At 47.9% G+C, this 23,825-nt stretch overlaps 3 protein-coding genes across 4 annotated transcripts in view; all 3 read right to left on the bottom strand.

Annotated features, from left to right (window-relative positions):
• DRC12 (dynein regulatory complex subunit 12 homolog) overlaps positions 1–23,825 on the bottom strand; it is a 204,505-nt gene that overhangs the window by 121,902 nt on the left and 58,778 nt on the right. The gene's annotated exons all lie outside the window — the stretch shown is intronic.
• On the bottom strand, positions 21–10,255 carry MFRP (membrane frizzled-related protein). The gene is made up of 10 exons (XM_083368777.1): positions 9,670–10,255; positions 8,411–8,639; positions 7,272–7,402; positions 5,839–5,964; positions 5,588–5,664; positions 4,636–4,784; positions 4,354–4,484; positions 1,738–1,872; positions 1,210–1,343; positions 21–899 (listed from the first exon to the last, which is right to left on the bottom strand). The coding sequence occupies exons 1-10, from the start codon at positions 9,896–9,898 to the stop codon at positions 675–677; spliced, it is 1,566 nt and encodes a 521-aa protein (XP_083224903.1). The 5' UTR covers positions 9,899–10,255; the 3' UTR covers positions 21–674.
• Positions 17,229–23,825, bottom strand: part of USP2 (ubiquitin specific peptidase 2) — a gene marked incomplete at its 5' end in the record, with an annotated part of 42,042 nt that continues 35,445 nt past the window's right edge. For both annotated transcript variants that reach the window (XM_083368773.1, XM_083368774.1), the window contains 5 exons: positions 17,229–19,263; positions 20,175–20,295; positions 21,282–21,389; positions 22,504–22,582; positions 23,624–23,704. In XM_083368773.1, coding sequence (XP_083224899.1) covers positions 19,176–19,263; positions 20,175–20,295; positions 21,282–21,389; positions 22,504–22,582; positions 23,624–23,704 — 477 coding nt within the window. In that variant the 3' untranslated portion in view covers positions 17,229–19,175. The remainder of the gene's footprint in view (positions 19,264–20,174; positions 20,296–21,281; positions 21,390–22,503; positions 22,583–23,623; positions 23,705–23,825) is intronic.

Below are 23,825 nucleotides of genomic sequence, written 5' to 3'. Positions count from 1 at the left end.
TGCCAGACAATGTTGCAGCTTCTATGTTATAATTACTTTATTATTATTATTATTAATTTTAAATGAGTTTATAAAGCATAATTGAAGTGGAAGCCTCTGAGAAGGAGGCTGCCTGGCTGCTGTGGACTGATCTTGAAAAGAGCTAAGCAGGGTCAGTCCGTCGTCGGACATCATACTTCACACGAGGCTGGGAAGATGAAAAACCTCCCAGAAGGTTTTTTTTGGTTTTGCCAATAAGACACCACAGATATTCCTGCAAAATCAGTGGGAGTTGAGAGAGATTGTCCGACTGCACAACCGTCAGCTAATGGAAAAGGCTGGCCTGTGAACTGTTTTCTCCATGGCTGCAGATCTTCAGAAGTCGGAGGGTTATCTGTCAGAGATGACTTAGTGGAAGTTAGTTTAGATGACCTTTGAGATCCCTTCCAACTTCATGATCCAGGATTCCCGGACAGAGAGATCCTGGATCCACTTCAATCTATCATTTGTAAGAGGCAGAAGTGAAGTCAAGAAAGGGAGTCAATGCAGAGGACTTCAGGAGCGATTCCCTGGAGATACTTGGGGAGCAAACCCATAATGGCTTCTGGACTGGGACGTCTCCTGGCTGCCTCCAACAGGCCTCCCTCCCTCCTTCTGGGCCGGGCACTGGGTGGGTGGGTGGGGGCGGGAGGCCCTCAAGGCAAGAAGCACTCCAGAGGGTTGGTGGAGTCAGGCAGGATGTTGCAGTTCAAGGGCCAGAGGATGTCCAAGCGGACCAGGGGCTTCCGGCAGTGCTCCTCTGCCCCCAGACACACCGAGCGACAGGGCTGCAAGGTGCCCCCTTCTGGGATGCACTTCGGGACGAAGAGGCTGCAGATCAGCAAGCGCAGGTGAGGGTAGCACCTGAGGTCCCGCAGCACCTGAAAATGAGGAGGTTGAGCTCTGTCAGGGTCTGGGCTTGTTGTGGGTCTGGGCTTCTATGCACGGCACCAGCTGAGCCACCTTCTCGGGTGACCAACGCAATCACACAGTTCCATAATGAAGAGAGTCCTTCGTTAGGTTTCCTAGAAGTCATCCACTCAGCCCAACTTAAATTGTCCATGTGTTGATAGGGATGAAAGTTTGGAATTTGCTCTCCATGCAACTTAGATCGCGAGTCTCTCCCCAAGGGTGAACCCCTTTCCCCCTCTCTTGGCCTTCCTGCCAGCCCGGGTCTGCCCTTGGCCTCACCATGTAGTCTTGAAGCAGCTCCTCAGCACTCTGCTGATGGGGGATCATCAGCCAGATGTTGGGGAAGGAGGTGGAATTGTAGCTGAGTCCTTGGCACATTTCTATATTGATGGGTTCACAGGAGGCCTCTGTTACTGGTGGGAGAGAAGACAGCGTCTCAGAGAGTAACCAAAATACAATTGTACAGAGTTGAGTTGCCCTCTGCTTTCGGGGGAAGAGGACTACCTGCATTGAAAATGAACATTTGTGAAAAATGGAGCCAGGTTGTTCTCCAGAATTCACACGTTGGGTCTCCTGTTGGTGTCTCAGGTTGGTTTTTAGGTTCTGCTCAACATCTTGGGACCAGCCAGCTGAAGGCCAGGAGAAAAAAAGAGGAGAGTGGGCTGGGTAGGGGAGAGAGTGTAGTTGACCCACCTAGGATGTTGGGTTGAGATCACAGCTTAGATCTGAACTGTGGATGTTGCAATGTGTAGTTCTGCAAATTGGCCAATGATGACATCTTGGTCCACGTAAGAGGACATTACTCACCCACTGATGTGGAAGAAATGCTGGTACAGTTGACTTCGTCACTTCCATCTGGACAGTTCCTCCAGCTGTCACACACGAACTCCTGGGCCACACACTCACCATTTCCACAAACAAATTCTAGAGGTCCACATGTTTCTTGCACGGGAGGATGGGCAGGTAAAAAGAGAGAAGAATTTAGAGAAAAGCATTCCCTGGTCTTTTAAGATAAGTATTTCTCAACCTCGGCAGCTTGAAGATGGGTGGACTTCAACTCCCAGAATTCAAGGCTGACTGGGGAATCCTGGGAGTTGAAGTCCGCCCATCTTTAAGCCGCCAAGGTTCAGGAACATTGCTTAAGATGGTGAAGATGTCTACTTAGCCCACATTGCCTTTCTAGCCTTTCTCTCTGAAGCCAGAGATTCCCAGAACAAATCCAGGTTATTCTTGTGCCTTGCTTGAAAATAGCCACCTCAATTCTTCAGTTGAAAAAATAAATAAATCAGAGCATATGGAAAAATGCACTGCAAATAGGACAGATAGAAAGCTCGGCCTTAGCATAACCTTTTGGCCCCAGCACGGCCAGGAAACACTTCACAAGTGTTTGTTCTCCACTTAGATTCATCGATTTGAAAGTCATGGATTCATTGACGCCAGGCTGCCGCCTCCTTAATCTCAGCTGAGGTCCTGCAGAGGCCGCTGCCTGCAGCAGTGATTTATTAACTGTTGAGAACCTGGCCTGCAAGTCTGGGCCAGGCATGAAAGTTAAAAATTAATGTTTGTATCTTTCAAAGCTGCATTCTAGGCAACAGTTTACAGAAGGATGAAAATTTTGTCCAATTAGATCACCTGCCCACGTGGCTGGCACCTTTAACACTTCTGCTGCGACTTTCTGGCCAACACTTAGGTTAATACCGTAGTTGAGACAGGATATCTATCCACTTACGCTTTGCTTAAAAAAAGGAGAAAGGAATGGAAAGAAGTGGTGTGGTAAGATGGAGGGTTTGTTGTCACTGTGTGTTGGGGGGTGGGAGCACAAAGGGAGGCTCAGCTAATCTCAATGTATACATGGTTGTACTTTGACAATAAAGATTCATTCATTCATCTCGCCTTCAAGAGAATACCAGGGAAGACACCAAATTTAGGATATTCCCTTGTTAATGATTTATACCATTTTATTGTGTTGTTCAGCTGCCCCTTTGGTAACTTATCATGGAGGCTTTATATTGCTGAAGGGATGGCGGGGTTAAAGCAAGGTAGGTAACATGCTGATATTAATTCATAAGGCTGTTGAGAATTGGAGATGACTTTTTTTGCTTTTGAGATTAGGCAACATCTGTATCAAGAATTTGCACCGTTATCTATCCACCCTTCCATCTACCCACCCACCTATCCATCCTCCACCTATCAACCCACCCTCCCACCCGCCCATCCATCCATCCATCCATCCATCCATCCATCCATCCATCCATCCATCCAACTATCCATCTACTCATTCACCAATCCATCCATCCACCCGCCCATCCATTCATCCATCAACAGCAGTGCTTCTCAACTTTGGCCACTTTAAGATGGGTGGATTCCAACTCCCAGAATTCCTCTGGGAACAAGGCTGGCAATTGGAGTTCACGCATCTTAACAGTTGCCAAGGTTGAGAAACACTGATTTGTCTGTCTGTCTCTCTATCCAATTGTGTAATGGATACATAAATCTTTCTGCTTATATAAACACAAGCCCACTCATCTTGTGGGTGGGGAGGAGTTTCTCCCTTCTCAGAAGGCCTTTTTAATTTGCCTGGGAAAACGGAACAATAATTACAGGAGTCAAGAAACCAGAACTGTGTTCCATCTCAGAAAGAACAGGGCTTGTGAACAAGCAACCACAATGCTCCTCATGAGACTTGGATCATGTTCAACCTTTCTCTGCTTGGCTGGGTCACCTGAATAATTTATGTCCCTTGGCTGAGTCCCCTCTCTTGATGGGAAAAGCCTCATCAGAGAGGGAGAGCTCCAGCCACGAACATTTTTTAAAAAATGCAGTTAGAAGGTATGGGAGTCCTTGAGTCAAGGAAGAAGTGGTTGGCTGTTCTTTCTTTAGGGTCCTTTTTGCTGTCTAAGATTTGTCTTCAGGGTTAGAATGGAGTGGGGTTTGTGGTGGGAGGAGGAGGACGACGACGACGATGACGACAGGCTGTGGAGTCCTTGGTGCTCTCTGAGCTTGGTGGTTTTCTTGCAGATGTTTCATTACCCAACTAGGGAACATCATCAGTATAATAATACTGTCACATAGTTGGGTAAAGAAATGTCTGCAAGAAAACCACCACGTTCAGAGAGCGCCAAGGACCCCACAGTTCCACCTTGAGCTACAAATCTTCTTCTCTTCTCTTCTCTTCTCTTCTCTTCTCTTCTCTTCTCTTCTCTTCTCTTCTCTTCTCTTCTCTCTTCTCCTCTCCTCTCCTCTCCTCTCCTCTCCTCTCCTCTCTGCATTTTGTTTTTGTTTTCTTTTGGTTTATTTCCCAGGACAGCTTACCCGTCGAATCACTAACCCTGCTTAGCTTCCAATTCCAGGTCAGATCTACCCTACTTATTTGGGGTAAGGTGCGAGCAGATATCTAGCCTCAACAGATCCCCCATTACCTACTTTCACTCAGGTTGTGGGCCCGGTAGATAGCAAAGAACCCATCATCCACAATCTCCTCATCAGCCACAAACAGGACGGTCATGACGTGATGGGATGAAGTCAACACAGGAGGCATGTTGGAGTTGCAGAACCTGCAGAGAGCAGGAAAGTCGAACTTAGTTCTGGAAATGTGAGGTGGGTCAATGCAACCGGGAACCTGGAGCTGAAATGAGCGTGCCCACCTGGATTATGCCACAAGGAGCACAGGGGTGGGTGGGTGGGTGTGCAAGGTGACTTACTCACCGACCCATGAGGCTGCTGGTCCCCATGGCAGCGCTGTCGTACACCTCCACAAAGTCAAAATTGCAATCTTTGTGGGACTCGAGGCTGAAGTTGTAGAATTGCAGCTGGATCACATGGCCCACGGGCACGAAGATGTGCCAGAGACAGATCTGGAAGAGAAGAAAAGTCCGGGAGATGAGCGGAGAGAGGCAGGACGGGGAGCTCCATGCTAAGAAAGGGCGGTGTTACAAGTTGGGTGGTGGTGGCGTTGGTGGTAAAAATCTGGAAGAAGGTCCCAAACCTTTTCTCCTAGCAGCCCCCTAGGTTTCTTTGAACGTGCACGTGTCATTGGATGGGGGAAGAAGGGCATAAACACCAAGACCGGAAGTCATGGGAACTGGACCTCTTTGTCTTTTTGGGGTTTGAATCTTCATCGACGTGACCATGAAGAAGTAATCTAAAAGAGACTCAGGATGGAAGGGTTTGGGGTTTTTTGACCACAGGATCTTGGGGATGCGGCTGGGTTTTTTTCTCCTACTTGGACTCCATCACAGCATGAGGCCCACTTTTTTAAACAAACAAGGTTTAAATTTCCAAGTCAAAATTTCTCAGGCTCAAAATTTCTATCTACTGTATCTGTCTGTCCATCCACCCACCCACCCACTCACCCACCCATATCATCTATCTATCTATCTATCTATCTATCTATCTATCTATCTATCTATCTATCTATCTATCTATCTCTATCTATCCATCCATCCATCCATCCATCCATCCATCCATCCATCCATCCATCTATCATCTCTCTGGCAGAGCCAGGTCCAATCTTAAAAAAAAATCCTTCTCCAGAAAGAGATGCTGAATGGGCAACTTATTGCTGTAGTGATAGAGCTGGAAGGCGGTACCTCTGGGGCAAAATGGGTCCTCAAGGCCCAAACTTGCCCTGCCCCCCCAAAAAAAGTTCTTTCCGCACCTGTAGATGTGGGTATGGTTTGGGGTAGTTTGGGGAGAAGAACTGTCCCTCCAGGTTGGTCAAGGTCCCACCACAACCTGGAAAGAGACAACCAACATCATAGATCGTCATGGATTTACAGTATATTACTGGCACTTTGCTGGTTATATCTGCAATATCCTGCAGTTTCTTTATTTTTCCAATTTCCTCTTTTCTCCTCCTAACGTGAGGCAGAGTCGCAGCAATGTTTCCTGCCTGTGTGGGTACCATACCTGTATGCTTGGCGCTACAATTGGCTTCATCTCGATTGTCCTGGCAGTCCTGGTGACCGTCACACACAAAGGCTGGAAGGAGGCAAACTCCCTGGTCACACAAGAATTCATCCCAGGAGCAGTTCTCTGGAATAAATATAGGCCTCTGGAAGTCAAGGAGTTAAAGGTTCAGATCAAATCCAGCCTATCTTGGAAATGGCTGCAATTGCCTTGGCTCCCTTCTTCTTCAAGATACTTTGGGAAATGTAGCTTTGCAAAAGTATGAAGGAGAAGGAGAAAAAGCAAGGAGAAAAGGGGAGGAGGAGGACACGGAGAAACAAAAGTACTAATCCTGTAGTTGCTTGACTCGTGATAGTCATGTAACACTCATTCTTTATTTTACCTAATGTCAAAACATTTTAAGCCAGTTTAAAAACTCTCATGCAAGCTGTCTTTTGTTTCCCCTCACCAATTTAGAACTTTCCCATGTTCTGATGATAAAATTAGCCAATGCATCCATGTGACAGTGAGTAATAAATTAGTGCTGGGCTAATTGTGAATGTTAGGGCAGTTTTCCCATTTGGGAAAAGGGACAACCATTGTCTTTGTTTTGAGATAAATCAGTCTTCTCTTGGGCAAGCTGGTATCTGGAGAGAGGGCTGTATCCTGGGCCGGGGTCGTCTTCTCCAATCTCCATCCCCAACCATGTTGCATTTGTTATCCAACAGTCTGCATCTCTTCTTAAAGCTGATGCTAAGCTGTTTGGATTCAGGGAGCTAATCTTTGCTGCATAGCTGGAGATCTGAACATAAGAGGACATCTCAAGAAGATCAAAATATATTTGGGGTCTTCTTTGGAGACCCACTTTATGTCTTCTCTACACTTTAAAGCAGGGGTCTCCAACCTTGGCAACTTTAAGACTTATGGACTCCCACTCCCAGAATTCCTCAGCCAGCCAAGTTGCCAAAGTTGGGGACCCCTTAACTCAACAGAGAGAGCAACCTTATATAAAACACGTCTTCCATTTTTTCCTATTTGACTAGCAGAGGGATCAGCTCTCACCCTTTCCCCCGGGCTGTTTTATTTCCACTTATGGATTTAAATATTGTCTTCTACCTCAGGTTGTCAAACTCGCAACATCACGTGATGTGTCGTGACATATTGCGACTTTCCCCCCCCCCATTGCCGGTAATGGGATGTTAGGCGCGGTTTCGGCGTGATGCATCCGGCCCGCGGGCTGGCAGTTTGACACCCCTCTTCTACCTGGTTGGTGGCTGTTTTTTTTTTAAAATGCCATTGGAGGTTGCATGGTTTCAGTCTCTTTAAAGTCATTACCATGACTTCAGGGACAGAAAATCAGGATATCATGTTAAAAAAACCCTCCCCCAATCCCCCCCAAGCAAGTTTCCACCAGCCTCAAATTCATCCCCATTCAAGAAATAGCCGGCACTTACTTTCATTGGGGAGGATGGCCTGGTATCTGGCTGTGAACCCCGAAGGAGTAATATTATCATCGGAGACAAAAACAACTTTAATCTGGTTAGACTTGGTGTTGATAGTCGCTGGGGCTACTGTGCCACAGTACCTGTAAAAGTCACCAGGTAAGCAAGGCAGCTGTTTACCCCCTCCTCCCCCCTGGAAAGATATCTGCAAGTAGTTCTCATTTAGTGTCCATTCACAGTCGTGACAATATTGGGAAAAAATATCTTTACAACGACCAGTCCTCACATTTACAACCCACACAGATCTGCACAGCCAAGCTGAAAAAAGATCATAAGCACTGTGGAGATTGCACTTTAGTGACTTAACATTTTCACTTTTCCTTTGACTCTTTCAGGTCTGACACACACACACACACACCCGTCAAGTATTCTCAGCTATGAATCGTAGTTAGATTTTAGGACTGAAGAAGACAACACCAAAGTGGGCAAAACGTTGCATTGGATTATTTTTTATGTCAACGTGTTTGCAAACAAGAGAAATTAAGGAGAGGTGAGGGTTTTTTTTACCAATTAAAAACTATTCGTCCAAAGGGATTTATTTATAAGGTTCAAAAGCAAATTGCAGAAAAGTAATGAGATTTGAAAGATTAAGGCGTCCCACTTGAGACAGCGAACGTGGAGGTTAATTGCCTCCTGCTTGTCCCTTATTAATCTTGGAGAATTTGATTGGCTCTTGGTGGATTGGACGGTATAAAAATAAAACGAATGTACAAATCAATGAATAAGTAACTAAAGATTTCCAATTCTTACCACCAGAGGGCCCATCCGCAAGAATAAATAATCTTCCTTAGCGTTTGTCCTACTTAGTTACTGGATCTGGTTTTTTTGCATTGCTCTTATCCAATTCAACAGTGAAGCCCTTAAAATGCAGGTAGTTTCTGGATGTTGGCTTGTTTCAATCAATTGAACGAAGGATCTAGGAAGCTAAAGTCCAACCCATCTGGAGGACCCCAAGTAGCAGCTAAACTCACATGGACACACAGAGAGAGATTCAGGCATCCAACCCGTCTGGTGGACCCACAGTAGCAGCTAAACACATATAGACACGCAGAAAAGTCCAGGCCTTCTCCTCTCGGAGGCATGCTACTTACCTAGTACTCCCATCCCAAAGGGAGAAACTATCTGATTCCTCATAGATCTCCAGCCGGTCATAGAAGCAGAGGTCCGAGGCTTCGACATTCAGAGTTTCTATTTTCAGCTGAATCACCATCCCCATCTTCACTTGGATGTGCCAGTGGCAGAGGATGTTAGGTGGGTATGAATCGGGATAGTTGGGAGAGCTGAAGGTGCCCTTGGGGCCTCCAAGTTCACCTCCACACACTACAAAAGAAGAAGGCAGAGAATGAAGCAACCGTTTAGAGAGGCACATCTTAAGTTGGAGCAGCAGCTTCGTTAGACTCAATTGAAGAAGACCAGGCAAGGAACATCTCAGTAACCTCATCTCTTCCAGAGATGTGAAGGCAAAGCCTTCATCCTCCACCAGCACGGCCAGTGAGGACAAGTAAAACACACGTTTTGCAAAAAAACAAAACAAAAAAACAACTCATTGTGTGTTGTGAACATGGTTGGGAAGTTTGCAAAGAAAGGCACCATGAGGACACAGCCTAGATTCAGCCAAGGTAAATACTTTCCATGATGTTCTCCAAATATTGGATTGCAATTCCCAGCATTGGCCGGGCTGGGTGGGAATGATGGTGGTTAGATGCCATTCAGAGGACACCACATCAGATTGATCGATTGATTGACTGATTTAGCTCATAGTGTGTTGTGAGCTTATTTAGTGTATGGCATAGAGCAGTGGGTGTCAACCTGTGATCCACGGATGCCGGGGGCCTGCCCGCAATGCCATCACAGGGGGTCCATGAAAGCATGAAGAAATTTTATTATTTAGATATTAAGTTAAGTAGTCTTGGGGGGTCCAAGGTCATGGTCCGTGACCACAAAAGGAATTTAAAGGGGGTCCATGGTGGAGAAAAGGATGAGCACCATTGGCATACAGCGCATGGATAACAGTAATAAAATTATGTAGAAGGAGCACATAATACTATGGTACACATGTGATGGTAATGTGTAGTCCATCTTGTAAGGTTGGAGGAATTCAAGAAATGACATATAAGCTACAGGCTACATTTTAAAATAGGTTGATTCATAAGAATGGAATAAGTGTTCTATACATTCTAGGCTATTTATCCAACGAGTGTTAGTTGGAGAAAGTCTGTTTTTCATGTCAGCTCTCAAACGGCAGCTGGTCTCTATGTGGCCCAGCGTCTGGCTTGGAGCACCACAATCACAACCCCCAGGTCAGAGAAACCAGGTTAGAGAAACAGCCTCCGCAGCAACCGGTACTCACCGGGTCCTGGTTTTGTGGTCCCTTGCAGCTCTGGTTGGGATGGGGAAGTGGTAGGGGCAGGGTTCCCCAAAGTCCCCCTGACCGAGGAGAAGGTGGCATTGGCGACGTCGTGGCCAAGGGAAGTCCCAAGAGTGGGCTTACTAGGAGGAGGAGACTTTAGCTCTGCCTCCACGGGAAGAAAAAAAAGCGAGAGAGAAATTGTTGAGGAAAAGAATGCAGACACCAACATCAGACAAATTTGGCCTCAAAAGCTGCATTCTTCAGTTCTCACCCCTCCCTGCCTTTTTCAGCCTGTTTCCTCTACCAGACTCCTGAAAGTCAAAATGTGCCCTTTTAAAAAAAAATAAAAAATTCAAGAACAAGGAATAATACCTGAGACTTAAGCTTTTGGAGAGAATTAATCACACTGAGGCATGAACCTGCCCAGAAATCAACCCTTCCACCAGATCAATCACAGCTCCTATTTTACACCCCACCACCTGCAAAAAGGATCCCTGCCGGCTGGGAGACAGGATTTTAGGGAGTGGGGCAGTCCCATTCACCCAGTCATCTTCCCATTCCCAGTCCCATTCTCCCAGTCCAGCTCCCCCCCCACTTCAGCTGGGGTGGCTAATAATGGAAAAAGGAGTTGTTGTTTGCTTATGGGAAGACAACAGATCCATTGCTTAGGGCAGTGTTCCTCAACCTTGGCAGCTTGAAGACGGGTGGACTTCAACACCCAGAATTCCCCAGCCAGCACAGCTGGCTGGGGAATTCTGGGAGTTAAAGTCCACCCGTCTTCAAGCTGCCACGGTTGAGGAACACTGGCTTAGAGCTGCACCCATAGGGGGTGGAGGAAGAATCGATGGCTCTTCAAGACCAAGGTTCGCTAGAAGGTCTGATGGACATCTGTCCAAATAGCTGCTGACTTGAGGAGAACTGGCTTTTCCAGCCTATTTGGGCCTGAAAATAAATTCCTCTGTCTGCTCAAGAGTGTTGACATCCTAGAATTAAAGTGCACGGCCTTTGGGGTCTAGGTAGCAGGGAAGGAGCAAAGGGCAGACCCAGCCCAGATGCCCTGCCTTTGTTACCCACACAGCTTCAGGGAGACATCGTGGTGGCCACCACCGGCTTCCCCCAAAGCAAGCCCGTATTGGCCCAGAATGGGCTTAAATTGCAGCAATGCTCCTCCAAAACCCCACCCCTCAACCCTGAACTTACGGTGGGTGACTAGGATGCCTACAAGCAAGGCCAGGAGGAGGAGCAGCAGAAGGCTTAGGACGGTCACACAGAGCCAGGAAAATTTGCAGTCTGGCTGGAATTTCTTGCTGGCTGCCTCTTGCACTTGCTGAGCTGCAGGGGGAGAAGCAGGCTGGCCATCATGGTACCTCTACCCACTGGCATATCGACCTCCCGTTCCCTCCCTGGCTGTTCCAATGACCTCTTGTGATAGCCCCAAGAAGGACCTCTGGAAGAGAGACTGGAGCAGAAGGCTGTTTACATGTTGCTGTAAATGGTTTCAGAAATCCAGCCAAAAGCCAAAGAAAATCTTGCTGGACTTGGGGATTTTTCCTTCCTTCCTTCCTTCCTTCCTTCCTTCCTTCCTTCCTTCCTTCCTTCCTTCCTTCCTTCCTTCCCTCCTTCCTTCCTTCCTTCCTTCCTTCCTTCCTCCCTCCCTCCCTCCCTCCCACCCTTCCATCCATCCATCCATCCTATTTCTTTCGCCTGCCTGTCTGTCTGCCTGCCTGGTGGACTTCAGCCCCCATGTTTCTCACTCACTCGGACCAATTTCCACAATCCTCCCAGACAGCGTAGCTCTAAATCCTGCTGGCTCAGAGTGAGGGCAGTTGGAATCTATCAAGCTTTGGGAAACCACTACAATAGAAATGTGAGCCAATGACTCTGGAGTGATGTGACTGCACCACCAAACCCTCTGCTCTGTAACTATTACCCTTAAGAGACGAATATCCCATCTTTGCATTAATACAACTCAAGGCAAGGTACACGGTGCTCTCTTTTCCTAACAGCAACTCCCTGCTGTGGTGGTTTGGGCTAAAGAAGACTTGAACTCAGAACCTCTTGGTTTCTAGTCCAGCCTCTTCACTTTAACACCAAACCGGCTCTCCCTGTCTTGCTTGTCCTGTTGTCCTGTCTCAGCGCCCCTCCAAAACAGGGACCTATCGATACCAAATCCGTTGGCGGCGAGTTTGGCATCACTGCTCTTCTCCTCCTCCAGCTGGTTCCGGGCTGGCGTCTCGCCATCCTCCTCAAACACAGGATTGGAGAACTCCGTCAGCAAGTTCGGTGGCAAAGACAACATGACAGTCTCCTGGGGCATAAAGAGGGGGCATTTTCAATCCATGGGGTCTCCTGTCGTCTCCTCGCCCTTTTAAGTAACCCTCTGGTTTTTTTCTTGCAAGACAGTTTTGGCATTTTGGAGCAGACAGAGGGGTCTCTCTCTCTCTCTAACAGTTCCAAATAATAAAGCAGGCTTTGGGACTGAGCAGCCCACAAAATGTCAATTAAATCCACCAAGCAGCAGAAGAAGCCGGAACGAAAATACTCTACACAGCCCTAACCATGTTCTGACTTGGAACGGTGAAAAGTTTGGAATCTCTGGTTGCCAAGCCAGAAAATCTGTTTTGCTCCAGAAAAAAGAGCAGGGCCTGATCAAATGCAATTCTGTCTCTTCTCTAAGCTGGGCAGATTGATATGTCTCCAGCCAAGATAACCTGGCTTCCCCCCCACACACAAAGAGAATGTGCTGGATCCTCTCTTGCATTCTTGGTCAATGGGATCACTGGTTTTCCGCAGGAATCATCAAGGGAGCAAGCAAACTCTCTTTTCCACAGTAAACTCAGCCCTTTGGGGGTCAGGATCTGCTGCAAGCAGCCGATGTTTGGGCTGGACACCTTCCGGTGTAGCAATAATGCTTGTGGCATCACCTTGCAAGGTGGGCTTGTAGGGTTACTGTTTGTCTGTACGTCTGTCTGTCTGTCCATTTATTTATATCCCACCTTTTATTATTTTTATAAATAATTCATGGTGGCAAACATATCCAACACACCTTCTTCTTCCTATTATCCCTGCAACAGCAACCCTATAAGGTGAGTTTGGCTGAGAGAGTGACTGGCTCAAAGTAACCCAGCTGGCTTTCATAGCTAACGTGGGACTAGAACTCACCGTCTCCTGGTGATTGGCCCAAGGTCACCCAGCTGGGTTTTTCATGCCTAAGGTGGGACTTAAGTTGGGACTAGAACTCACCGTCTCCTAGTGATCGGCCCAAGGTCACCCAGCTGGGTTTTTCATGCCTAAGGTGGGACTTAAGTTGGGACTAGAACTCACCGTCTCCTGGTGACTGGCCCAAAGTCACCCAGCTGGCTTTGGTGCCTTAGGCAGGACTAGAACTCACTGTCTTCTGGTTTCTAGCCTGGTGCCTTCACCACCAGAACCAAACTGGCTTTTTGTCCATATCACAATTATGGCATCAGACCGAAAGCCCCAAGGACACAGTCTGGACCTGAAGTTGGAATTACTTTGATCACTGTCCCATGTCAGCCACGCTACTAGGCTGAAGCTCAAGGGTGCCTCAGGTGGCATCCACTGCAGGATCTTGCCTCTTCTCCAAAATTTTAGGCTCCCCTTTTTGTGCCTTGCCACAACTTTTTCCAACTGCTCCAAACACAAGCGAGGCCAATTTTTGCGCTGAACAAAGGCAACGCTTGCATATTGTGCTGCTAATATGTTTATCTGCCCCCCTCTTAACCTTCTTATGGCCATCAAGTTAGTTTTCCAGCTAGGAACAGAAATGGAAATGTAATCTCTGGTTAAAAATCTGCAAGGCCAGCATTTATATCATCCTCAGCAACCCTCTCCAAAGGAAGTTGGCTTCTCATGATATGCTTGCTCGCCACAAGGTCCCTTCCTCCTCAGGGATGTACGCTCTAACAAAACATAATTTCCAGAGATCCAGGAAGTGAACACACCAGAAGACTGAAACTGGGGGAAAAAGAGCTATATTTATGGAGATTTCAGCATGGTTTTTCAAATTTCCCCCTAGAGAAGGAGTTAGGCAAAATCTTTGGGTGTTGTCGCTAATGGGGGTTCCACAGGACATTACAAAAAAAAGGTCATTATGATGGCCACAATCATGCAACACACAAGGGATGGACAGTGGACATCCCCGATCCCCGTTGGATGGTGATGTAGAGCTCAAAGCATCATCAAAGCAGCTGGTCTGTGCATACCTGGTTTTGATTCTGTGCCTCCGGGTGACAGATGACCTTGGTGAAGTCCTTCATTGCCAAGAAGGAGGTTGGGGGATATGTGGACAGGATCCCTGCCTGTCTGGGGCTGCCACATGTCCCCCCCTCCTGTGGCATCTGGCTTTCTTCAGTGGCAGATCTTCCAGGAAACTTCTGACCTTCACCGCATGGACCAGAAGTTCTTCTCCTTGCTGAAAGATGTCCAAAGGGCAAGATGGAGCCTCAAATTGATGGATTTTTTCCCCTTCCCAGAGAGGTTGATGGGTTGATTCAACCAACTGGCCCTAGATCTTGCTTTCAAGACCACAGCCCATCCCTGGCCAGCAGAGTTTGGGGAAAGGGACTTGTTAAGCTGCTAGGAAATGAAAGAATGCGCAAGCATGAAAGTCACCAGGCGCCCCACCGCCTTAATCCAACTCAGCTGAGGACTCCACCAGGTCAGAGGCCCTGGCATGGGCTACGGTGCTCTTAAAGACACAGCGCTGCCCAGCTGGACCGGGGCATCTGAACAAGCAAATGTCTCCCCAAAGGGCCATATATTTATATATATTTCCCAATCTTGGGTGGGATGCTACAGAAGTGGTGGTGAAAGATAGTTGCATTTTTGTGCAGGATAGATTCCTGCTAAATATAGTGCAGTAATCACGAAGGATCCTACAAACAACAAAGGGTGGCCAAGTCCTTCAAACTGAAAGAATAGAACAGAACAGAACAGAACAGAACAGAACAGAATAGAATAGAATAGAATAGAATAGAATTATAAATAAGGAAGAATAGAATAGAATAGAATAGCTCTCAGTGTATAAACAAACAACAAAGTGATAGGTCATAGAATGATCATAGTTATAATCATTAATTACGTGACCATGGGGATGCTGCAACTGTTGTGAGTGTGAAAAATGGTCATGTCACTTTTTTTTAGAGCGGTTACAACTTTGAACAGTCACTAAATGAACTGCTGTTAAGTCGAGGACTACCTGTATGCCCAGTCATGTGATTATAATTCAGGCACTGGACAACGGCATGTATTTCTGACCGTTACAGCATCCTGAGGTCACCATTTGTGATCTTCCCAGCCAGCTTCCAACAAGGAAAAAAAAAAACCAATGGGAGAAGCCAGAGTCACTGAACCGATCCTGTGATCCACAACGCCTGCCGTGATTTGCTTAACAACCCTGGCAAAAATGGTTGTAAAATTGGGTGCACCTCCCTGAACGGCCACCTGGCTCAGCAGTAGAAATTCCAGTCCCAGTTTTCGTCGTAGGTCGAGGACTCCCCGTCCTTCCTGGATGCCAGACCTCTCTTCCTTACGGTTGCGTCAGACTGGCATTGGCAGTGCCGTCCTTTCCACAGGACCGGGCATGTTGCTAAGAGACGTGCATTCCAAGCAGCCCGTAGAGTGATTGCAAAACCTTTCTGGCCTGTTCCTGAAGGCTGGGGACAAAGAGGTCATTGTCTGCCTGCTCAGTTGCTTGGGAAAGAACGCTGGCTCCTTACGGGCACCCAAGTTTGTTTTTCAATGATTAATCCGCACCCTTGGCTGCATTTGCCTTCCTAATCTTGCCACCGAGGTTAGTCTGCCTTTTGTAAGCCGGAGAGGCAATTAACTCAGCCCGGGTGTCCCGCTGGGAAGGATCAGGCGAGTTCCAGGAAAGGTGAAAACGCCTAGCTCGTATCAGCGAGCCAAGCTGCAGGTGACGAAGACGATCCAGCCTCGCTTCGGCTTTGACTAGCCCAGGGGTAGGCAACCTGGGCTCTTTCATGACTTGTGGACTTCAACTCCCAGAATTCCTGGCTGGCTGAGGAATTCTGGGAGTTGAAGTCCACGAGTCATAAAAGAGCCAAGGTTGCCTACTCCTGGGCTAGCCCAACCCTTAAGAAATGTACGAAGTCACTTTCTCCGGAGATCATATAACACCACACAGCAACGAACAGGCTCACAGATGGGCCCCGACTTATGATCACACCTGAGTCCGTAATTTCCATTGCTGAGCAAGATAGTTAAGTGAACGTTGCCCCATTTTACGACCTTTGTTGCCACAGCTGTTAAGTGGATCGTTGCAGATCATAATTAGACACACGGTTCTTAAGTGTTCTTGGCTTCCCTGTTGGCTTTGTCAGGAGGTCACAAAAGGGGATCGTGTGACCCTGGGACGCCGCAACCCTCATAGGTCATGAACCAGTTGCCCAGCTTCTGAATTTTGATCATATGACCGTGAGGATGCTTGCAAAGGTCACAAGTTTTTCTTTTTCAGTGCCGCTGTTACTTTGAATATTCACTCAAGGAATAGTTGTATGTCAAGGACTACCTCAATACCATCACACTCTTTTTCCCCACTGTGCAAAAATGGAAGATGCATTTTGGAGCACACACAACCATCCCCTCCCCGTGTCCCAGAGCATCAAAAGCTGCTGGCGCCTCTCTTCTGCTATGGGATGGCGCTACAGGGCACACTGCGTGCCAAAACAACTAGACCGTTTTCTTCCCTTGTGCCTTCACTCTGCTGAACACCCGATTCCCACAGTACTGCCTTATGTCTAAGGTTATTTACTCATGTAGTATGGCTGTATTACTGTTATCCTTCTCTTTTGTTCTTTTGCCTTCTCTTATTGGTTTCATTTTATGATTACATTATTACTCTGCTGTTTTGCATGTACACGGAGAGCTTCTGCGCCAGAGATGATGATGATAATAACAATAATAAAAAGTTGGAAGAGACCTTGGAGATCATCTAGTCCAACCCCCCTGCTCAGGCAGGAAACCCTATACCATTTCGGACAAATGGCTGTCCGGTCTCTTCTTAAAACCTTCCAGTGTTGGAGCATTCATGGCTTCTGGAGGCAGGATGTTCCACTGGTTAATTGTTCTCACTGTCAGGAAGTTTCTCCTTATTGCCAGGTTGCTTCTCTCTTTGCTTACTTTCCTTGTGTGTCTAATCACACTTGCTCCAATAAAGTATTCAATTCATATTTGAGCCAAGTGAGGGCCCCTCCCCCCCCCCGGTCCTGTAACACCCTCGTGCCTGTGAACAGACAGCAACGTCCTTCAACTTTTCCTGCAGAAGCAGAGCCTGCATCTGTTGTGTCCAACACCCGAAGGAATGCTGAGGTCTGCCAGCCGAGCCCTCCTCCTTCCGAGAAAAGGCACTGGGTCCACCATCCAGATGCCCACCCCACTGACCGTGGCCAATCCAGCAGGAGTCAAAAGCCCACAGGCTCATCGGGGGCTGGGGGGGCTTCTTATCGCACAGCCCGCCTTTCCCATCAGAAAAGATTTCTCGCCCGCCATTTACAGACACTTGTGCACAAACGCAGTGGGTGTTCATCAAGTTACAATTTTATTTCTGTACAAGCCTCCTTCCTGAGTGACCCCAGTCCCTCCCCCAGCCTTGCTTACACAGTAAACAAGCTGTCCAGTCCAAAGTGATCAACCCAAAAACGCAAACACAAACAAAACAAAACCACCCCGTCCCAAACCAAGCAAAATAGTAACACTGAGAAAGGCTGTGCTAGCAGGACCATGGACCTCTGGGTTGCCCCTTCTGCCTTCCCCTCGGGGTCCTGAGCATCCGCCCACTTGAAATGGAGTGAAATAGGCAAGGTGGAGAGGGAAAGGCTGTGAGATTGGCAGAAAGGGGTCGAGCGGCATCCCTTGGGCTGCAAACCGAGATGCCCACTAAAACTGACCTCGATGCTCTGCTTCATTCAAAACTGGGGCTGGCTGTCATTTGAAGTCGGCTTGGTGCTTTTCCAGAGCTTTGCGAGGGGCAGGGGATAAAAAGGAGAAGGAAATAAAACAGGGGAGGGGGATTTCTACCCAACGAATGTTGTCTGGTTGCAAAACCATAAGGGTGCCTCTTAACTCCCAGCGCTTCAAGTAGTTCCTGCTTCGAATGTGGGCTGAAAGGCTGACCGTGCGGGATGGGATGGAGAATAAATAACGAGGATGAAGCTGGTTAGCTGGCCCTCCAAGGCCTTCGGTCCCAAACTGGCTCAAAAAAAACTTCCCATGAGGTGCGTTTCGGCGACTCCCCGGCGTGCACACCACGAGAACCAAAACGAAAACCGAACCAAAGCCATCCTCATTCCGGAAAGGCAGTGCAAATGGTCCAAAGCGTTCCTGAATGGCCTCCGTCCCAGGACGAATGAGGGAAATCTCTGCATGTGTGAATGGCGTAGTGAGGCAAAGCCGGGGTCGGGACAGCCGGAGAAGAAAGCCGAGGAAAGTGGTCAAATTTCTGCTGGCTGTGCCCTCGTGTCCCTTTTTCGAAGGGCATTTGGAACTCCGCTGAAAACGCATCGCGTCTTTCGTCCGGAGGCATTAAGGCACAGTCGTGACAAGGAAACAGGTAGAATGTGAGCCAGCGAGTCTCTGCTTTTGTGAATAAAGTCCATAAAGTCCGTCCACAGAGGCTTCCAGTTTGTAAAAAAAGAAAGAAAAACAGGACGCCAACAGCAGCCCCCACCTGACGTGAAGAGAGAGAGGACCTGAAGTCCACGGTTCCTGCAGAGAAACCCCTGGCAACCCCTGGGAGAGGGTCGTGCAAGAGTTGTGCAAAAACTGTCCAGGAACCGACACACCTTGCCTGGATCTAAGATGCAAAATTGGATTCCAGTAAGCCTCATCTAGTTCTGCAACTTCGTGGATGAAGTGGCGCCCGACTGGCACCAGACAGGGAGAAAGCACCTCCGTGGCTCAGCTCGGGAACACAGGGGGAGACACAGGTTCCTGCCCCCCCTCCCCACAAAAGAGCAGCAGCTGTTTGTGGCTTACGGCACACCAAATTGTGAAAGAGGAGGAGTGTGCGCAGAGGAGGAGAGAAAGAGAGAAGGAAAAGGGAGGTGTGGAAAACATAGGAAACCACCCCTGAGAACGTTTTTGGAGCGACAGAGTTAGCATGGAACCTGCCCACCAAGGACGGCGTTTTCTCGCTGGTTTTCTCCATCTTCGGTCCCCGACGGGGGAGAAAGGCGTCCCCTTAAAGGCCGGCAGCTTTAGTTAACGCTTTATTAGCATTTTCTCCCTCCCTCTCTTTCTCTCTCTCTCTCTCTCTCTTTTTTGCTTTTGCTTGTTTTTTAGGAAAAAAAGGGGAAAAAAACCCAGCTTAGAAAAGAAATTCCTCCGTTCACCCCTGTCCTGGGTCTCCGCGCTCCCCACCCTCCCCGAGCTGGTGCTTGGCTGGCGGCCTTCCTTCCTCCGGGAGATTACGAGGATTTCTTTCCGGAGGGTCCTGCGTGGTGGTGGGGAGCGTGACCTGGAAGCTACATGCGGGAAGACGGGCTGGCCAGCTCGTAGAAGAGGAGATAGGCGTCGCTGCTGCGGAGGTGGCCCAGGGATATCGGCGTGACGCTGCGGGAGGGACAGAAAGCGAAGCCGGCATTAAGAGGTGGGCAGACCCGTCTGGGACGGGGTGGGGTGTAAATGAAGAACAGACGTCAGGAAAACGGGTAGGGAAAGACGCCTCCTTTAATTTCTAGCTGGTTCTGACCCACACTCCCTCCAGCTCTAAGGGGTAAAGAGGGGGAGTGCAGATAATCCTTGTCTTATGACTACAATTAGGAGCAATTTCTGCTCATATGTCACTGGGCTCCTAAGTCGAGGCGTCCATGTGACTGGACCTGATTCAAGGGCAATTTTTCCGGTGGTCATTAAATAAATTACTGTGGTTGTTAAGGGAATGCTTTGATTGTAAGAGTGAAGCCATTCTTCGGAATGGGTGGTGGTGGGGTTTCGGCTGGAAATCGGCACCCCCCCCCAAATCGTGGTCACGTGACTGTGGGATGCTGCGACTGGTCGCAAAGATGAGCGCAGGTGTCATGAGATGGAGTGTGCATGTGTGGGGCACATTTTATGACGGCCAGAAGTACTTTATGGGCTGTAAACCCCTGTTCTGGGCTCACTGTAATTCCAAATGGTCGCTCAGCGATCGGTCGTAAAATGAGGACTATTTTAACGTTATACTGATTAATGGAAGGAAAGGAAAGGAAATGGAAGGAAGGGCAAGAAAGGAAAGGAAAGGATTAGTAAGAGAGTTTGAGGACTAAAACTCTGCCTTTTGAAAGGGAGAATTTGTTTTCTGGGCTGAATGATGACACACAAACACAGAACTACATGCAGTCCTCAACTTACAGCCAGAATTGAGCTCAACATTTTTGTGGCTGAGCAAGATGGTTACCAAGGAAGGTTTGCCCCATTTTATGACCTCTCCTGCTTGGGGAAAGAGTTGGGATGATGAACGGAAAAACCGGGCGCCCGCTTACCGTGAATCATTGAAGGCATGCCATTCTCCGGAGACGGGACTCTTGCAGTAGGCTGTGTAGTGGCCGCCCATCGTGGTCCCGCTGTGGTTGGAGATGGCGTAGAGGTTGTAGATTGCGTGATCTGAAAAGGGAAGAAGCCAAATTGCCATCGTGTGAGACTTTCGTTCAACACTGGGTGTGCAATTGCACTCCCCAAATATCGCTAGCGGGGTTTAATGTTCGTGGAAGATCTGATTTTTGCAAAAAGATGAAATAAAGAAAAAATACAAACAATCCCTTCATCACAATCTTGGCTCCGAACAGGACATTTTCGGAGGGAGAAGTTTTTAATCTTTATTTTTATCTCATTATTATTTTATATTATTAACGCAGCTGCCCATCTCACAATGGTGGTTCTGGAGAGGGTACCATGGTGGAACATTGCTGCTCCCACACAAGTTTTGTAAGCCTTCCTCAAAACTGGTCGCTCAACTTCTTTGTTTTTTCCTAAGAGTTTTTTTTCCCAACAATTCTGAAAACTAGATTTAAATGGTGGCACACGTATTGTCCACAAATCGTTTCACGGTGCAAGAGTCCCTCTCGGAGGGAATTGTCCGGTTGAGAAATGTGTAACATAAACAAATAACTAAATGGGTCCCCCAGACTGGATCCACTCCTGCGAGGGTCCCATTTCAAACGTTTTCCAAAATGAAGACCTTCTGAACAGGTCAAGGAAGTGAATCCCACTTCGAGTTTCCTTTAACATTCCAGGCAGAGGGTGGAATCAAACAACCAGGCTGTGTTTGTGTGCATTTGCTTAACTGGACTTGTGGGGAAGAAAACTCAGAGGTCTATCCTCAGTTACTCACCCTGCCTGGGCCTAGATCAGGGGTCCCCAACCTCTGGGCTGCGGACCAGGCTTGTCTGTGCAAGCGAGCAAAGCCCCATCCACACCCATGTGGGATGAGGCAGTGCTTGACACCGCACATCCCCCCGGGTTGGTGGAAAAACTTCCCTCCATGAAAGTGGTCTCTGGTGCCCCAAAGGTTGGGGGCTGCTGGCCTAGATGACCCCCCCACACACACAAAAACCTGGCTGCTTCTTCTAAAACCTGCAGGAGATACTCACTGCAACTCTGGGAGGCAAATTCCCGTAGATCCAGATCCTTCAGCGGGAAATTGACAAAAGTGGTGAGTTTGCTGGATCGCATCCTGGATTCGGAGAAACGTTTCAGGTCTGGGCGAGGAATTAAGGAAAAAGGGGGTGTGGGGGGGAAAACGGTTCCCACAATGGAAGGATATTTATTTATTTATTTATTTATTTATTTATTTATTTATTTATTTATTTTTATATTTTGTTACTTTTACAAATAATTCAAGGCAGCAAACATATCCAACACAACCTCCTCCTCCCATTTTCCCCACGACAACCACCCTGTGAGGTGGGTTGGGCTGAGAGAGAGAGAAGGACAGGCCCAAGGTCATCCAGCTGGCTTTCATGGCTAAGTCAGGACTTGAACTCCCGCTTTCTAGCCGGGTGCCTTAACTACAAGAAGTGGAAAGCAAAAAGTTGAGGCTGTACTTTTCTTTTGTATTCTACCGCACTGAAAAAACAAAACCAAACCCGGAGCTTTCTCAAGGTTTTGGTTATGATCTTTAAGTCCCTGTCCGCGATACCTCGAGGACCACCTGCTGCCGGCGTCGACTCCCCTCCGCCCTGGGCGTTCCCACAGAGAGGGCCTCCTCAGGGTGCCTCTGGTCAAGGAATGTCGACTGGTGGCCCCCAGGGGGAGGGCCTTCTCTGTGGGCGCCCCGGCATTATGGAACCAACTGCCGGCTGAGCTCCGGACGGCATCAGACCTCCGATCCTTCCGTCGCGGGTTGAAGGCCCATTTATTTGAACTAGCGGGTCTGGCCTGATGGGGGTATATGGGTTTTTATAGGCTTGTTTTATTATTCTTGTTTTAATTTGGGCATTGATTTAATTGTCTTTTAATTTTTGTATTGTCATTTATATTTATGCCCTGTGAACCGCCCTGAGTCCCTTTGGGAGAAGGGCAGTATAGAAATCTCAATAAATTAAATTAAATTAAAATTAACCCCAAGAGGACTAGGATCTTGAAATAATAGACTGTTCAAGCTAAGTCCTCCACGGGCTGGATTCTGGGTCCAGTAAAATTGTCTGCACCTGACGGATGCTGACAGAAACCCGTCACATCACCGCTCATGTGCAGGTGAGGTCTCCTCGCCATGTACCCTCCCATAGTGGTTGGATACGAGATGGACGGCAAATAAATTTCATAAATAAATAAGTCGGTCGGGCCACATCCTCTGGTAAAAAGCAAGGATACGTAAAACCAGGATCTTGGGGAAGCGCTGGATGCTGAATTTCTTCATGCATTTCGTCCTCGCTTTGCAGTGGTAGCACGTCTGCAGGGACAAACAACAACCAGGGTTTAGGGGAGGACCACTGGAGATTGTGTGTGTGAGAGAGACATCGGACCTGTGGCACCAGCTGGGGGAAAAGAGTAGCAAGGATTGGCTAGATCAGCTGAAAGGGCCGGGATAAGCACAAGGGCAGCCAGTGGCAGACCAGTGGGGCCGAATTTGATTTCACAAAGAAAACCCCTTATTTTTAGAGGAAAACTGACCTGGACAGATTGATGGAAACCTTAAAGGCAGCCCTCCCATTATGGACTCAGCTCCTGCACGGGTCAAAAATCCTAAATTTAAGATTATCAACTAGGGGTGACATTTTATCAATCTTCCAATATTTGGGGAGCTGCTATAAAGAAGAGGCGGTCAAGCTATCCTCCAAAGCATTTGAGGGCAGGAGAAGAAGCAACGGATAGAAACTAAGCAAGGAGAGAAGCAACCTGGAACTAAGGAGGAATTTCCTGACAGTTAGAACAATTAATCAATGGAACAATTTGCTTTCAAAAGTTGTTGGTGCCTCATCCCTGGAGGTTTTTAAGAAGAGATTGGGCAACCATTCATCCAAAATGGTACAGAGTCTCCTGCTTGTGCAGGGGGGGTGGACTAGAAGACCTCCAAGGTCCCTTCCGTTATTCTGTTATGTTCTGTTAAGCTTCACATGAGTCAGAGGCTGACACAGCCACCGCACGAAGCAACAGTTAAGAAGAAGAGTAGACCTGTCTGACGTTTCCCAACCCATTCCTCTCGAAACATAGATCCAGCTCTTGCAACAAGGTTTTCCAAAACCAAAGAAAGTACTTCCAAAGTTGGACTGGAAGACCCCCAAGGTTCCTTCCAACTTTATGATTCTTAAAAGCATCATCAACTTCACCATCTTGTGCGAAACTCCAAATCAGACTTTCCTTTTTAAAAAAAATCCACCCAGTGGCTGATTTTGAAATCGAGGGCTCAGAAATATTTGGAATAAGAGACGTGAACTGGGTGCAGAAACCTGACTGATGAGTTTTTTGCACTCCCCTCCCCATCTGGACTTACGGGTTTCTCGTCTCCATCCAGAACGTCTTCCTTGGTGAACAGTCGCATGCAGTCAATCAAATTCACCTCGCCGTAGCTTTTCTGCCGAAGGAGGAGAAAGAGAGAGAGAGAAAGAGAGAGAGAGAGAAACCAAGGTCCAAGAGGTTAGGTTCCCAATGCAAGAAGAGGCAGATCTGGGGGTCAAATGGGGTGGGGGGTCAAA

The sequence above is a fragment of the Vipera ursinii genome (assembly GCF_947247035.1).
Source record: "Vipera ursinii genome assembly, chromosome: 8".
NCBI lineage: Eukaryota > Metazoa > Chordata > Lepidosauria > Squamata > Viperidae > Vipera > Vipera ursinii.
This window is presented reverse-complemented; position numbering and strand designations above follow the sequence as displayed.